The 17,782-nt window shown below is 27.2% G+C and overlaps 3 protein-coding genes and 1 long non-coding RNA gene across 6 annotated transcripts in view; 1 reads left to right on the top strand and 3 right to left on the bottom strand.

Annotated features, from left to right (window-relative positions):
- LOC107992514 (protein bicaudal C homolog 1-B) overlaps positions 1–8,518 on the bottom strand; it is a 52,376-nt gene extending 43,858 nt beyond the window's left edge. Inside the window, exon 1 of the mRNA XM_062073330.1 lies at positions 8,389–8,518. The gene's annotated coding sequence lies outside the window, so the exon portion shown is untranslated. The remainder of the gene's footprint in view (positions 1–8,388) is intronic.
- Positions 5,182–12,723, bottom strand: LOC107998634 (phosphatidylinositol 3,4,5-trisphosphate 3-phosphatase and dual-specificity protein phosphatase PTEN). 3 transcript variants are annotated; one of them, XM_062073338.1, is made up of 10 exons: positions 12,123–12,723; positions 11,190–11,769; positions 10,447–10,582; positions 10,164–10,380; positions 9,891–10,020; positions 9,510–9,788; positions 9,296–9,441; positions 9,053–9,216; positions 8,687–8,968; positions 5,182–8,575 (listed from the first exon to the last, which is right to left on the bottom strand). In XM_062073338.1, the coding sequence occupies exons 2-10, from the start codon at positions 11,219–11,221 to the stop codon at positions 8,177–8,179; spliced, it is 1,785 nt and encodes a 594-aa protein (XP_061929322.1). In that variant the 5' UTR covers positions 11,222–11,769; positions 12,123–12,723; the 3' UTR covers positions 5,182–8,176. The 3 variants fall into 3 exon arrangements, with proteins under 3 accessions (XP_061929322.1, XP_061929320.1, XP_028522909.1); XM_062073336.1 differs by lacking the exon at positions 12,123–12,723 and having other exon boundaries at positions 11,190–11,902; XM_028667108.2 differs by lacking the exon at positions 12,123–12,723 and having other exon boundaries at positions 10,447–10,949; positions 11,451–11,902.
- On the top strand, positions 11,642–12,918 carry LOC133665873 (uncharacterized). Its single transcript, XR_009829313.1, has 2 exons — positions 11,642–11,781; positions 11,898–12,918. It is a non-coding gene; the product is annotated as an uncharacterized LOC133665873 (long non-coding RNA).
- Positions 12,919–13,120: 202 nt separating this feature from the next.
- Positions 13,121–17,042, bottom strand: LOC107996035 (outer mitochondrial transmembrane helix translocase). Its single transcript, XM_062073353.1, has 6 exons — positions 16,585–17,042; positions 16,221–16,463; positions 15,949–16,150; positions 15,684–15,880; positions 14,461–14,639; positions 13,121–14,386 (listed from the first exon to the last, which is right to left on the bottom strand). The coding sequence occupies exons 1-6, from the start codon at positions 16,738–16,740 to the stop codon at positions 14,233–14,235; spliced, it is 1,131 nt and encodes a 376-aa protein (XP_061929337.1). The 5' UTR covers positions 16,741–17,042; the 3' UTR covers positions 13,121–14,232.
- Positions 17,043–17,782: the final 740 nt, after the last annotated feature.

Here is a 17,782-nt window from a genome sequence, read left to right as displayed (position 1 = left end):
GCTTTTGCTGTATCATTTCATTGCGCATGCGGGCTCGATCGATCTTGAATTTTGTTTCGTAGCGCACGCGCGCGCAGTTCATTCGATTTGTGTTATCATTCCGAGGATTGTATTATAGAGTGGTTCGTATTTCATGGTATAAACGAGGTCAGAGAGATTTGATGGCTCAAATTAAACGAAAATATAGAATAAAGTTTTTTTCACGTGACGTTTCGTTTTCGAGTAAGTCAAATGTTGAAAATGTTTCAAACGCAAGTGAAATTATTTAATTCCTGATTGGATACGAGTTACTGTTAATAAAGGATTATTTTAAATGTGAAAATAAATAGAAAATATAGAATAAATTTTTTTTTTCGTTTAAAATTTAATTTTCAAAAAAATGAATTTAAAAATTCATCGATTCTTTGATTGTATTATATTAAATTTAGATTTTTTTATCAAGTTTAGCAATAAAATTTTTACGCAATTTCATTATTCTTGATTTTCGTTTTATTTCGAATTATAAAATCTCTCTGATTCTTCTGTTCCCATGAATTTCGGATCACTCTCTACACAAGACGAGACTCGCTTATGATTACGTATATAAGTGAACAGAAACAAAAGAAAAAGAATATCAGTGAAACTAGAAGAAACGCCAATTAAATCGATGCATGAAGGCGATTGATTCGCCATCATCATCATTGTCATCTAGTTGCACCGAGTTACACAGACTATCGTATCGCAACGTACAAGCTGAGTTAGAAAAGGACGGCGTCAGAAACGATACTTGTTGCGTTCTCGAAATTCTTTCGTGTATCTTCTTCAATCATTGGCTCGATCAAATGGACATTTATTTTGTCTGTTTAAAAAAAAACCTAAAAAAATCATGCCTACTTTGCAAGTATTAAGGAATAACGGTAGTTTTTATTCGAATAAAATTTCCTTAAAAAAAATTTGATCTATATTGCACGTTACGATGGTCGCAATTTTTTCTAAACCGCAAACATCGTAACGTTACATCGTGATCGGTTTTTTTCGACCGCAACAGAGCAAAACCGCATATAACTTTCAAGTCTGATATTTACACCCCTTTCTCTCTCTCTCTCCCCCTCCCTCTTTCTCTCTCTTTCGCTCTTTCTCTCTTTCTTTTTTTTCAATCTTGCTTTTACCATGAAATTACATAAACGAACAAATCGTAAATATTCGTGAGTAATCGATTTTCACGATCATCTCAGTGTAATATCTATTCGACGGCAAAGAGATCGTAATTTGCCGAGTAGTGTTACACATTTCTAATTTTTTTTGTTTTTCTTTTTTTCTTACACAATGCAAGTCGCAAACTTTTCATAAATATCTTTACCCTGAAAGAAGGTAAAGATTTTTATGTGGCCTGTGATGACGAATCAGAACGAAACGTTACACGGCCAGATTTTTCGATAACTACATATGTATACTTATATGATACTCCGACGACTCAGGGACGATACATTATACATCACTCGCTCCTTTTCTTCGCGTTACTCTCTTTTTCTTATTCTTATTTTCGCGCGTATTTATTTCGCGTTCGAATTCCTTTCAACGAAATTTGATAAATATTTAGTAAAAAAAGGATTTTTGCTCAAGTTATATACCGATTGTCATAGAAGGACATAATTTTACGTATTTTTTTTTCTTTTTTTAGCTAGTATAGTGATGCAATATGTATCGATTCAATCGTTTTTACAGAGGAAAAGAAATTAATGTACAATTATGATAAATGTCGTCATCATTGAACGAGGAGGGCAAGTAACATGTTCGTCGTCGGCGATCGTCGTTACCAATGTCGTTATAACTCTTGCTTGAATATTGGCGTTACTGATGTTGTTCTTGTCGTTATCGTTCTTGTTGCTGTACTTATTGACTTACAATTTATTAACGTTACGAAAATAATCTTGCTTTTTTTTTTTTACAGCATTATTCTCCCATCTGGATTCATAATCTATATAAACACACTTTCTTTGTCGGTCTATAGTCCAATACGCGGGTATTCATTCGAACACCATTGTTTCGTATTCGCGAGAATCCGCAATTTCACCGACAAAATGAGATAAACGTTACACAAGCCGCATCATATGTACCTATATATCTTTAGTACACTGAGCATGGAACTTCTCTTTTACATTTACGTTTGTTCTGTTCTTTTTACAATGTACAACACGTTTCATTTTTTCTTTCCTCTTTCTTATTATTTCCCTTTCGCTTCTCTAATGTTTAAAACTAATTTCGTGACTCTGTTCAGAGAATTTCCAGCTCGTTGATAATAAATATAAAATTTGTTCTCTATTAAAAAAAAAAAAAAAAAAAAATTAAAAAAAAATTCGTTTACACTTATACTCGATCGTCGTAATATAAATTCTAAGACGAAACATATTCAAAGAGGGAAAAGAACAGTGTAATACGTGTCGCGCGAGGTGCCAAAGTGATGCGCGTGATTTCTTAAGGGAATTGAGATCAAAAGCGACGAATATTTTGAAAACTTTCCAACCTTTTGAATACAAAAAAAAATTTTTGTATCGATATAAATCGTTTCTTTGGCTTGTCGGAATTAATATGCGTCGTTCAACAACACTTTACATAGAATCATAAAAAAAGAATCATTTTGTTCGAGCACATAACATTTCAATCTGTCTTTGTCTTTGATGATAAGGACACACACGGTAAATCGAGTTTCTAATCACCGCGTGTTAATATGCATGCAAACGACAGCAATGTCGAAGAATGTAGAGGGATGACTGGCGATGAACTCACAAAACATCTATCATTCCTCCGTCTGAGAGAAGGCGGTATCGTCCAACACGCTGGTCCATGTCCACTAATGGTGAACAGACATATAGAGAGACAAGTTGGTCAATATAGTGTAATATCAACTCTTAGAATGATTCTACATCTAAATACGGTGCAGTGCGGTGGAGGAGAAAATGAGATCATGATCAAATATACATATTTCTCTTCCTCTTCTTTTCTTACATTTATTTTTCAAGCAAAATCTCTCTCTCTCTCTCTCTCTTTCTCTTCCCCTCCCCCTTCTCTTTCTTTTTTTTTCTTACTCACACGCATTTTCAAATAATCAAATTTTACCATTTTTTGATAAACTAATCACCACCAATAATGAATATTCGAAATAAGGCAAATGTATTAGTGATAAGCAATTTAACAAATTACCCAACATTCGTACTCACACCGTATTCAATTTATGAAAAAAGATTTAGCATGATAACGAAAGAAAAGAAAAAAAAAGAAAAAAAAACATGTAATATTGCATTCCAACATGCGAAATGAAAAAATACGGAGCAGATTTGTTATAGTTATAAATAGAGAAAGCATTTTCTGAATCGATAAAAAAAGAAAAAAGAAAGTGTTCGAAATCCATTATTTAAAATATGTGTAAACGGAGGAAAAAATAACATGCAAAATAACAACTTCTACATAGCGAAAAAAATAAAAAAATTGTCGTGATCAGCATATGAATTCTGAATATTATATAACAATAATATAATCTATTAAGTTCAAATCTTGTATTCGAAATATATTGTTACATTTGTACAAGACAATATAAAAATTTCGAATTAAACGATAAATGAATATAATTTATAAACGATTACATACTTTTACGTTATGCGTTAAAAAAAAAAAAGATATGCGTATAAATTTGTTTGTTTTAACAAAAATTTAACAAAATATTAATCCGGAATATAATTCAAATACGAATACAATATTTGAACCTAAATAAATGGACCAAGCTCTTCACAATCCTCCCGTAAATAAGGAACTACAAAGAGAAAGCGTTACAAACCATGTATACATTTTATTTTTTATCAGTAAAAAGAAAAAATAGTACATAGGTAAAAACAAATGGGCCAGGAACCAATAAGCAAAGATAAAAAAAAATTTGTTGGCATAAGAATTTGAAAGTGAACTTTGCACGTTACAAAGAAATCAGAAGACATAAGAAAGTATTCTAAAATTGTACTATTTTAAAATTGCAATGCGTGTGTATAACATTGTCCATAAAATATTTTTTACAGAAATATATTTATAATACAAAACTAAGTATAACCATTAACATTTTATTCACGATGATGACGATTATGATGATGATAATAATATCACTAATAATAAAAATAAAAATAATAATTATAATATTATTAAATAATAGTAATAATAATAATAATAATAATGATGATGATAATGATGTCTCTGATGGTGATATTAACATAACAATAAAACAGCAGTAGCACTTGTAATATTAAAAATTATGGTAATGAAAATAATAATTATAGTAATAATAATAAATGGTGGAGATGATGATAATTACGTCGATGACGATGATTCATTGATTAATGATGATGACAGATAATAGTAGTAATTGTTGTAATAATAGATTAAGAACATTAACAGCGACAACATGAACAACAACAATAAAAATAATAATAACAACAACAATAATAACTTATTAGTTACTATTATTATGATAATGATAATGATGATGATGATGATGATGATGATGATAATAATAATAATAATAATAATAATAGTAATAATAATAATAATACCAGCAGCAGTAGTAGTAATAGTAGTAGTAGTAGTAGTAGTAGTAGTAGTAGTAGTAGTAGTAGTAGTAGTAGTAGTAGTAGTAGTAGTAGTAGCAGTAGTAGCAGTAGTAGCAGCAGCAGCAGCAGTGGCAGCAGCAGCAGCAGCAGCAGCAGCAGCAGCAGCAGCAGCAGCAGCAGCAGTAGCAGCAGCAGCAGCAGCAGCAGCAGCAGTAGCAGTAGCAGCAGCAGCAGTAGTAGCAGCAGCAGCAGCAGTAGCAGCAGCAGCAGCAGCAGCAGCAGTAGCAGCAGTAGCAGCAGTAATAGTAGTAGTAGTAGTAGTAATAATAGTAGTAGTAGTAGTAGTAGTAGTAGTAGTAATAGTAATAGTAGTAGTAGTAATAGTAATAGTAATAGTAGTAGTAGTAGTAGTAGTAGTAATAGTAATAGTATTAGTAGAAGTAGTAGTAATAGTAATAGTAGTAGTAGTAGTAGTAGTACTACTACTACTACTATTACTACTATTATTATTACTAGTAGTACTACTATTACTACTACTACTACTACTACTACTACTAATAATAATAATAATAATGATAATGATAATGATGATAATTAATAATAAGAATACATATAAAGATATAGCAACGATATAATTAATAATCATAAGTATAATAGTATCACAAAATAATCATTACAAAATATGTAGTAGAGATGTGTATCAATTTTATGAATTTCAACTATTACAAATATCCGATTATGAACTACCAACATGCAGCGATACAAAAAACAGAGTAAAATTAGGATATATCAAGATTTTGATGACATTTCATATTTCTAGATATATACCGAAAAAGGATATAGAAATTTATATTTTAAACAATAATCGCTAGGCTTTCCTAACTTTCGCATTCTCATGCATGACACGTTAAAATCACGAAAATTATTAAGCATGTACTTACAAGTACTAGAATCTATAATGTGAACGATTCACAAAAAATCTATTCGACAAAAGATGATACAATTTTCAAAAAATGAAAATTATCTGAATATCCCTGTGTGGTTGAAGAATTATCCAATTATTACAATATTTACTACATATTTACAAAAAACTAACACGTATAAAAGTCTATTCATCATATATTAACAGCTTCGAGATATTTTTCTACTTATATCATTAACATGGCATTAACCGCATTTCGTAATTAAATTTCCATGTCGTTTGAAACTTTGTACCTCCATTTTTCCTCGCTAATGAAATGATATTAATAACAATCACATATAAATTTTATCAAAACGTTTCTAACTTTCCTAATTTTTTCTAATATCTATAATCTTATTTTAATAACTGTTACATTTTTAAATATAAGACAGTACAACTTTCTCTCTCTCTCTCTCTTTCTCTCTCTTCCTTCCTTTCTCTCTCTCTCTCTCTCTCTTTCTCTCATCACATGTTTAAATGCGCAGATCAATGAAAAGAAAATTAAATTTATAATTTATAAATTTTATATTTTCTAATTGCGTTTTTCTGTTAGTATGTAAAAAAAAAATATATATATGTATATTATCCTTAAAAAAGTTTAATCCCTCCATAACAAGCAAAAGGATTAAAGATTTGTTTACATTTAACAATAAATAAAATACCTGAATATATATGTAATCGAAAATGAACCAGAAAAATATCCATATATCTTCCAAAGCTAATAATAGCGAGAAATAAAAACGGAGCGAATAGTCCCTCATAGAGGAATATGCGCATAAAGTAATTTCGTGTATATAGAGTATCGAGTAACAAACTTTTAACTTTATTTATCAATAGCTTATTTTTATCTAATAATACACTTATTCATTTCTAGAATATCTGATAATGTAATGAAGTAATAATCAGTAAAAAGAAAAAAAATTAAATAATAAAATCAATATTAAAACTTTCTCTAAAATCTTTTCATATAGCTCAACACGCGTAAAATATCAGTTTTAAGACCGCTTTTTAAAACGGAATTTTACGTGGTTTCGCCAAATTTTTGATGCAAATTTTCTTTAATTTTGTATTAATAATATTAATAATATTAATAAAATAAAAATTTATTTAAAAGACAGGAAATAAAAAGACATAAACAGTTACTTGTCTGAAATAGCATATATGTATAAAAGAAAATATTAATATTCTTAAGATAATGTTACTCGATTAGATTTTGAATGTTTATATGCGAATATAACTTTTGTATTATATTAATAAAAATTCGTGGTTTATACGATAAAACACAATAGCTTAATTGAAATGAAATGTATCTTGTCATCGACATGAAAATCATGTTTGCTAGATATTAAAGAAATTAAATTTGGAGACATTGCACAGCCTGTTAATATATGTGTAACATATTTCAATTATGAAATCGAAACGTTAAATTTTCTGTACATGTGCATTAAATTTTTACTATTGCTCTTCAATCTGTGTAAATTAACTTTGCTATTTTCAAAATGTTACGACCATCACAAAATATAAGGCAATTAGAATACATTTGAATCATCTGTTTTCTTCATAATGCCACAAAGAATACAAATATAAACGATAAAATTACAATTACAAATTGTCGCGTTTCTTATTCTGTACTTTTAGTCAATTATTCTCTACAAATTGGCTTTGTCATACAATTACAAAACAAATACTAGTTTCGTACATAGTACGTTATTACATAATTGCATAAACGCAAAAGACGGCACTTTCTTTTCACCACTAAGAGACTTCTCTTATTCAATATATATACACATACAAATTTTACTATTTCGAACAATTATAAACAGTCATCAACAAAATACGTGAGAAATCTAATATAATAAATGGAACATATACAATAGTCATAATATTATAAGATTCATTTTTTTTTAAATAATTTTTAATAATAAATATCCAATAATTTCCATTTTAAAAAAAGAAGAAAAAAAGAAAAAAATCATAACATCAAATACTGGAACATCTTAATATTTTGCAAACAATATTTGCTATGCAAAAATATACAATTGTTTCTTAATTTAGTTAATATAGTTGTTTCTTAATTTACAATTCTTTTAGTCTTGAATATTAATTAGAATTTTGTTAATATATCGCGGAGGTAGGTTCTATTATTTTGATTAATAGATAAATTTGAAACTAAAAAAGAACATTAAAAATTTATTCAGCCAATATCTTACTAAAGGAATAATATTAAAATACATATTTTCATTTAAAAAAATATTTTCCCAAAATATCTTTTAATTCCTCTTATCTTAAAACTGAACAAAATCTTTTTATATATACGTTCATAATGTTCAATAGCAAAAAACATAGATAAAATTGATGCATTTAAGAACTTACTAAAACTTTTCATGCTGGCATAACAAAGAAAAACTAGTAGCACGGTCTAGTTTTATATAAATTTGTAAAAATCGTATATCAGTTCAAAGAACTCAACTCATTAAGTACAAAATACTCTGTGTGTGAGGGCGTGCATATGTGTGCGTTATGTGTATATATAGTGCGCGTGTGCGCTATTTATATATATATATACACACAATATGTACATAAAATAAAAAAATTATACATATATATACATATATAATAATAATACATATATACATATATAATTTTTTTATGTGTCAAACGTGGCTGAACGTACAAGAGCTGAAGAACGTTTCACATTGCTTGTGGTTTGCCGATGACTATTTCTATTTTTATCCCCACGTGAGAGTAAACCCTTTGCAGTTTCTCTGAGACTAACTCTTTGGTGAATACTAACGTGTGTACGGCTACTGCTGTGTGTAAGAGGATGGTGATTCACCACCAGAGATGCAGAAGACTCACCAGATTCCCCATCTTCATCACCCGTTGTATCTCCGGTTGTATCGCATTCACTGCTGTCCGCTTCACTTGATTCGCTTGGAGTGTCTTGTCCTCCCATTCCTATTTGTATACCCTCTCCTGTTCTATTTGTTGTTGCTGATACAGCTTGCGATATAGTACCACCCATTCGATGCATAAATAAACTAACCTACAACATTCAATTGATTAAATAAGATTTATCAAAATTTATTTCAATTCATATAATAAAAATATATTTAATACATCAGATATATATGTATAAGCATACACATGTACTTACTTTAAAATCAGCACTATATACTTTGTGATGTTTATCTTTATGTGCGTCATCCAAACCCCATTTATCTATACTTAAAACAAGAGTAGGTGGCATAGGTCCGAGACTAGCCAGCGATCCGGCCCGGGATTTCATATGCGACATGACCATTGGTAATTCCATGGTTGTACCATCGCAACTCAATGCCCTAGTTGAACGCTCAACTGGTAACTCTCCGTTATCATATTCTGGTGATAAATAATCCCGTACAAAAAATGTATTGAACCAAAAATGGAACAATTTTTCCTAAATATGAAGTAAAAAAAAGCATTGATTATTTAAATCATTAAAAACAATTAATTATCTCATTTTCAAACATAGAATAAATACCTTTCGTTTCATTTTTGGTCTGTTAAAGAAATCCACTCGTATATCTCCTGTCAATGCTACACTATGTTTTAAAGGGATACTAATCGTATGCATTCCTTTGCGTACTTCCACTATTTCAGAGCTAAATATCTTCTTTTTAGATTCAGATATTACACAATGTAAGTCTAAAATATAAAAATTATATATAAACATACATTGCACTTCATTTTTTTGAATATATTTTGAATATTTTATTTTTCTTACATCCTTGACCTCCATGGAAAATGGGTGCCGGATCTAATTGTATTTTCCGTAACAATAATGTAACAGGTTGATAATTTAATCCTTCTTGTACAAGAGTAGCATAATAATCCACATACCTCCTCTGTGAAGGTATTGTTACACCCTTTCTGAATAATAAACAGTATTGATAAGAGCACTATTTGTACATGATAAAAATAAAATATAATATAATCACCTATCGTGTGTTCTTTTAGTTCCATAGTAATTAAGGGCTTCTGTGGCAGTGGGAAATTGTTTAATATGAAGAAGGTAACAACACACCATTACACCTGTTCGACCTTTACCCGCTTTACAATGAACTACAGCTACATTTTCTTGATGCCGAGAAAGCCATTCGTGTACATCTTCACAAAATGGTCTAATTTGATCCAACATTGGTGGATTATGATCATCAAACGCGTATGTAGCTACCCTTTGTTTAAATTTTTTAAAATCATAAGATCTTTCTGAACATCTGAAAAATATATTCATTTTAGAATATTTTAGAATCTATCTTTTTTAATTTTTTAACTTTCAAAAAATAATTTATATATAAAACACTATCCAAAATGCTTACAGATTGTAAATTTTATAGTGATCTTTATGTCTAGATTCCAACAGTTTGACAACATCATCTATGTGATTCCTATATACTCCTTCTAACTTTTCAGCTGGAAATCCCATTGCTATTAAATTATCTCTTATATCTATTATTAATATAGTTATGGTTAAGGAATATTAACAAATTTAAATATAAATAAATTTATTAACATCAAAAAATTATATTATATGTCATCTCTGTATATATTTGCATATATTTCAATATAAAAAGCTATAAAAAAAAGGATACATGTGAGATCAAGATCAAAACCATCTTCTGTGAAACGCCTACGACGTTTGCTCACCATTCCTTTAATACGGTTGGTCATCTTCATATTACTAATAGTATTGGACATACTTGGCTGACTGAATTTCAAATCTTCTGCTTTGATTGCAATAATTTCAGTTTCCACTTCTTCTTTACTACTCCTTTCTTTTGTTTTCTGCTTTTCAAATAACTTTTTTGCCTGAATAAAAAATTATTTTTTTTTTCTATTTATATTATATTCTATAATTAAAATAATAAGATTTACCTGTGGCTTATAAGCCGAGGCGTCACAAGAGCCCAGTTCTGGTCCTCTTTGTTCCTCCAGACAAACATGGAGGGGTGTTACTGATGCTGAGATATGTTCTGAGATTTTATTATTCAGCCTGCTGCCTGTAGATCTCCTGCAGGAAAAGCATATACCCATTAATTCCCAAAGCATGTGTTCTTTCTATTATCCATCTCATTAAGTTATCTTCCTTTTCAATTGTCACAGTTATAATTTGATGTCACCATGACCATCACAAGTTCAATATAACAATTATAATTTGCACAAAAAGTAAAACTTTGTACAATCTGAACACTATACACAACACAATACACTAATGAACACTACATAAGTGCTCAACATAACAGTTTAATTTATGATCAATCATAAATTTATTAAGAAGCTTCAGAAATATGAAGCAAAAAGAAACATTTGTCACATCATTCAAATTAATTTTTCACATAAAAATGATTATAAAATGACAAGATTGTCCATGACCATTACTAGAGAAAAATTACAAAAATTTGATGATACATCACCAATTATAATAAATATAACATATTTATATACATTCATACATTTATATCTTAAAAATGATCAAGTAATATATTATACAAGCACTGGCAAGTTTTATGAAAATCACGACGAAAGAACATCAAAGAAAGAAAAAACAAGAAAGAAAAAAAGTTTCAATATATGTCGATTTGAATATAAACGATAAATGATGATTTAAAAAAACATACTTGCATAAATACTGTGAATACTCAATCTTCATATAATTCTCAATAAAATCAGAAGTATAATTAATACAAAGTATTTTCAGAATTTTATAAAATAATGATCACAGTCTCATGTTTTACGATAAATTAAAATCGTATATGGAAGCAGTAAAAAAGAATAGCACTTGGTACATGAAAAAAGAAAAAAAAAAAAGAAATGATAAACGATTAACATTCGCGATTTATGACCACTTGGTTATAAGTTCGCTACAGAAAGAACATTACTCGCAAGAAAACGCCGTGTAGAAGCGTCGATGAAAAGTTAGGTTAAGCACCGTTCGCAATACATCACAGAGGCCACTTAACACCGCTGTACATTTTCATGCCAGTTTCACCGATACATTGTTTGTCTTCTTCTTAATCCAATGTTCACATATCGTTTATAGAAGATTTGCATAAGATTTTAAAGAAATCATTCGAAATACCATATTACTTTTGAAAAATAAAAAAGCAATCTTTTTTCGCATATAACGTAAAATTCACTCCAATCCTTTCGGAGCATGTTCAACTGCGATCTAGCGGCACTCCCAGTTACGGTGAATTTCTAAAGAATAAAGTTAGTATCGATAAAAATCCCTTGATCCATAGAATTTGTTGATATAATTTCTTTACAATTAATAATTTTCATTTAATCAGATCAATAAAAATATAAACTCGTTTTTTTGTTCACAGAAGAATCACGTTTTGATGGTGTAATCTTGTCATCGTGTCAAAGTAGTAACATGAACTCAAACCACATTCTATCACAAAAGTACAGTGGTTTTTGGATAAAGAACTTATACAGATGTAATAAACGCACATATTCATGAATACGGCCGTGAGGAACAACATAATCTCTATGTTGCATCCTCAATTTGCCAACATGGATAAACACGCACACGCGATACGGACACTCACCACTAACGTATAAGATCATGCATCGCGATTGTTGCGGAATGGTTGTTCACTCTGCGAACGAACCGTCGTGATGCTACGCAGGATTTTACAGACGCTCGTACCGGGATTCGATCAGAACTAACATTCTTGTTTTCCTATTTATCTCCATTTCTTCGTTATTATTAACGAAGGTCAGTTAAAAAAAATGAAGAAATAGTTAATCTTAATTAACGAACAGAAGTATTCGTTATAACATCCATTTTACAAACACAGTTTACATCTGATGTGAAATGGAAAGTCTCCCACAGCCACCTTTATCACTAAAAGCACCATTCACAATGACGCATTTGCATCATGTCTATTTGTGCTTCTAACTACTACTGTTGGCAACATTTATGTGTATTTCCTCTAGAAAATCTACTATTTTCATTTCAATTCATTTATTCTTGAGTTTTCGATTTTATTATTTCCCAATTAAAAAAAAAGAAAATAGGATAAAAGGTCACTAAGAATTTATCAATCTAGAAGTTTTTTTAATTATAGAAATTTTCGTTGCTCTTTTTTAAAATACTTTATTCCTATTCTTTTCTTTTTTGCGCATGCGTTCTTTCTTTTGTTTTTTTACTAAATATTCAGACTACTAAACTATAAAGATTGCCTTTTCAAATTTTTTTGTATAAATTATCATTCGTGCCAATTTTTTAAAACTATAAATTAAATTTTATTTATATTTATTAATATTTGATATAAAATAGATTGTAAAAAATTTATTGTAATTTTTCTTCAATTGCTTAAATAGAATACTTAAAAAAATTGTAATTTTTGCATTTTTAAAACTTGCATTGCTATTTGCTTTTTATATGAAGTTATTTTTAAGTTAATTGTTTTACACATTAAGTTTTGTATGGATGTTTTAATCTTATAAAATTTAAATTATTTGAATACTAGATTTACAATATCTTTTTTTTTTAATTGTATTAATTTTGTTTATATATTAATTATAAAAACGCAATTAAAAATAATATTCGGAATATTTGCTTATTTATGAACACCAATTATGAATTCTTATCTGTACAATGATAAATACAAAAGTTTATACATTTAAATATAACAATTAATTAACGAATTAATTTACACAACAGTGATCAGGATATAATCAATTATTTTCTTATATTATTCGGATTTGTATACACTCATTCACCATACATACACACATACAGAGGTTACTTTCAAAAAAACTTATACATATATATATATATAGGAGAAACTTCTTATTATGATATTCAATAAAATATTTAATGAATTAAAATAGTAAAATATAAATATCAGAAGATTTAAATTGTTTAATCATCAAAACAAATTTATCGAGTTATGTTTGAAAAAATTAATTTTTTACAATATTTTTATATTATAAATCTTGAATTTATGTGTTTTATGCAGTAAGATAATTTAAATTGTGATGAAATTTTTCTTTTTTCTTTAATCCATCAGTATCATTCTCTATGCATCACAGACTGTTGTTTCCTTATGTATCACATAGATTATTATTTCTTCACATTTTGTTACCGTTTACAGTTGTTATGCTATAAAGATTCAATTTCTTTTATTTTATCTCTTCAACAAATATAACATTAAAAAATCTAAATATGAAATTCTATATGAGAAATAAATTGTAAGAAATCTTCTACTGTTACTTCTAGGATAATTAAACGATATATAGAATAAAAAACAACAGTCAATGCAATGTATAGAAAACATTCTAATAATTCTAAATAAAAAAACCAAAATAGTTTCATAAAGTTTTCTGTAAAATCTTTTTGTCTACATGGAAAGAAAATTTCAACTTGATCTCGGTCTTTGAGAGATTAAATACAAGTTAGATACAAACATAGTTTTGTATCTATTTTATATTATACACATATATGCATATATACACTCTTTCTCATGCATTGTACTGTTGGTATTGATAATTATTCGCCAGTTGTGAAATTTTGCAATAATAAATTCTTTTTTTAAATATTTTTCTTTTAAATATTTGAAAACGAGAAACATTATTATAAAATTGTTTTCTAATTTTTTTTTTTAAAATAAAAAATTTCAAAGTAAATTAATACATACTATAATTTTTTTTTTAATCTATATCGGATTTAAGTGTACTCAAAGTACCAGTATGTATTTTAGATGTTTTTATCTTTTTATATGATGTAAGAAGATCTTCCATTGTTATAGGTCGTACTGCATCATGATATTCTTCATCATCAGTACTGCTGGTAGCACTTGTATCTCTGTGATAAAAAGATTAATTATAAAATTTGATTTCAATTTTTGCATAAATAAATAATAAGACAAAAATATTAACTGTGTATGAGTTCGTAAATAATCTCGAACACGATAAATAGATGCATTTCTACAAAGTTCTTGCAAATCCGATCCAGAAAAACCTTCTGTTACTTTTGCTAATTTTGCTATATCTACATTTTCAGCTATTGGTTCATGATCCAATATCAATTTTAAGACTCGCACTCGTTGCTCTTCATTCTGAAAAAAAAAAAAATATATATATATATATATATAAACAAAATATTCCAAAAATGTTGAAATATCCGTAAATTGAAGATTCCTGAAGTAATTTCAAGTAACAATTCCTTTATAAAAATTTTTTTCATTACGATTTTGTTAACGAGTTGTTAACAAAAAAAGACTGGTCAATCACGGAACCTAATTGAACCGTGCATTGATAGTAAAAAATCGAGCATGAATAAGACTAAACAATCTCAAAAAAATTATATATTGAATATAACAAATATTTTTATCGATAAAAAATTATATCGAATTATATCATGAATAATGAATAAATAAATAAATAAATATAATAGTCAATACACTTTGAGATATGTTGCTTGGATTTATTCGTGTTTAGTCGGTGACATATAATTAATGATGTTACTGTTGAATGCGGTTATATGCTTCCTGATTGGCTAGTATTTTTTATTAACAAATTCTTAACAAAGCTATAACGAAAGTCTATTCATAAAAGAAAATATTATTTGAAATTATCTCAGGAATCTGCAATTTATGTGAACGGTGTTATACGAACGGATATTCCAATATTTTAGAGATACCTTATAAATACACTTATATACATGTATAATAGAAATTCAATATTTCATAAGCAATGTCAATATATGTCAATATATAAGCAATGTCAATATATTTTTAAAATACTTATCTGATTTTAAAAATCAAAATAAATATAAAAATTGATATATCAAAATTTCAAATCGATATAGTAACTAATTGAGATAAAACAATTTCACTAATATAAATTTCAATTGTTTATAATTTAATAAATAATAAATAAAATTTAATAAAAAATTTAATAAATAAATAATAAATAATTAAAAAATAAATAATTAGTGAAAATTGCTTTAACTTTTGTATCTATTCTGACTTTTAGAATTGACTTTTAAAAAATGTCTTAATCTATGAATACATTAATATTCTATATAAAGATATATATTATACATTTTATATATAATATATGATATTTAACAAATAAACTTTTGTATAAATTTTATTTACTGGCAAACCAATGTGAAAAGTAGCTGGCATACGTCTAAGAATAGCTCTATCTAAGTCCTGTGGCCTATTAGTAGCACCCATTATTATAACTATGCAAGAAGGATCTGTGATTAATCCATCCCAAAGAGACATGAATTGTGCTTTCATCATTGCAGTTGCTTCATGATCTTGTGAATTGCGTGCTCTTAAAAATGAATCTATAAAACAACATATTTTAAAATAATGACATTAATGTAAAATATATCATATTTTTTTTTCCACTGACCTATTTCATCAATAAAGATTATACATGGTTGAAGTTTCACAGCTAGTGAAAACACAGCTGCAGTTAATTTTTGACTTTCACCATACCATTTATCAGTTAGAATGCTTACATCTAAATTAATGAAACATGTTTTAGTCTCTTTAGCAGTTGCTTTGGCAATCATTGTTTTACCACAACCTGGTGGTCCATGTAAGAGTACACCCTAAAATTAAAATATAAATTGTGATATAAAATTGTTATATAATTATATTTGTATATATTTGTATATAAACCTTTGGTGCTTGTGTTAATTGAGAATCTTCAAATAATTCCTTTCTTTGTATAGGCAATATAACAGTTTCCTTTAATTCTTGTATAACATGTTCGAGACCTGCAATATTTTCCCATGAAACCCGAATATCTTTGGGATCCACTATATGATTAGCTATTATCATTTCATAATCTGTCAATTGATCCATGTCTACTGACCATAATAAATTATCTGTTTTAGCCAGTTTTCGTAACTGTTCTCGTGCCTATAAAACATGTAAAATAGCGTTTAATAAAAAATATACGAAAAATAAGGTTGCTTTTCAAATGTGCATGGAGTACAAAGGTTATGTAAGATTTAATTTTTGAAAATATTAAATTAATAACCTTTTTTCTGGCTTTTTTCTTTGCATTATTCGTAGGATCAAGTTGATTCATAATCCATTTCATACTAAAAAATCCAAAAGCCGCAATAAATGATACTCTTGCCACAAGTACGAATATTTCTGATCTCGTATATCCAACTCCATCCGCAATATTCATTGTTTCTTATATTTTGTTTCAATTTTATCGGTAAATTTCTCTGTCCAGCGTACTAAATATTAATTCTTTTCTACCAATATTACATGCCACTTTAAACTGTGCTCAAATTCTTAACTTGAACATTTACAAAAGAAAGAATAGTTGTACACAATGGAAAGAGAGGGAAACGTAAGCATGCGCAAGTCATTAAGATATGTACAATGTATAAAAGTGTATAAAAAATGAGTATTAATATAATAGTTATAATATTAATAATTTTAATATAAAGTTTCATGCAATAATTATTAATATATATGAATATTAAAAATAATTTGAGATTTAAAAATATATATGAGAATATATATATATATATATATATATATATATGAGAATATACATGAGAATGCGTATTGCATCATATATGATTAATTTTATATATATATATATAATAATTAATTATATAGAATATAATTTCATTCGATTGTTTTTTATTTATAAATAATCTTTAATATAATAAATATAATCTTTTATAATTGAAATAATATTATTTTAAACAAAGATTATATTACATTTCATACGTATATAGTTCAATTCAAAATCTTTTTCTTAAAATGAATAATATATATATAGTATGATTTAATAATAATGATAATGGTTTAATAATCAATGAAATACAATCATACGTTATTAAAATTTATAATTAATATATAAAAAAAATAATGGAAAAACCAAAAATATAAAACAATGAAAAAAAATTATGTTAATAATAAAATTATAACAATAATAATGTTGTTTGTGTGTATTTTTTTACGTAATAAAACAATAATATTATTGACATTGAATTGTATATAAAATTACAAATCAAATTTAATAGAAAATAAATAAAATATATGATATAAAATAAAAATTACATAATATGAATAATAAAAATCATAAGAATAATATATGTAATAAAGTTCTTTTATTTATTATAAAAGATATATTATTTATTATAATATTTTTAATATAAAAAAATATATTTTTAATTATTTTTAATTTATCACTTTTTTATTTTGTTAGATAA

Source organism: Apis cerana, linkage group LG3, assembly GCF_029169275.1.
Source record: "Apis cerana isolate GH-2021 linkage group LG3, AcerK_1.0, whole genome shotgun sequence".
Lineage (NCBI taxonomy): Eukaryota > Metazoa > Arthropoda > Insecta > Hymenoptera > Apidae > Apis > Apis cerana.
Note: the sequence above shows the minus strand (reverse complement) of the source record. Positions and strands in the feature narration are given on the sequence as shown.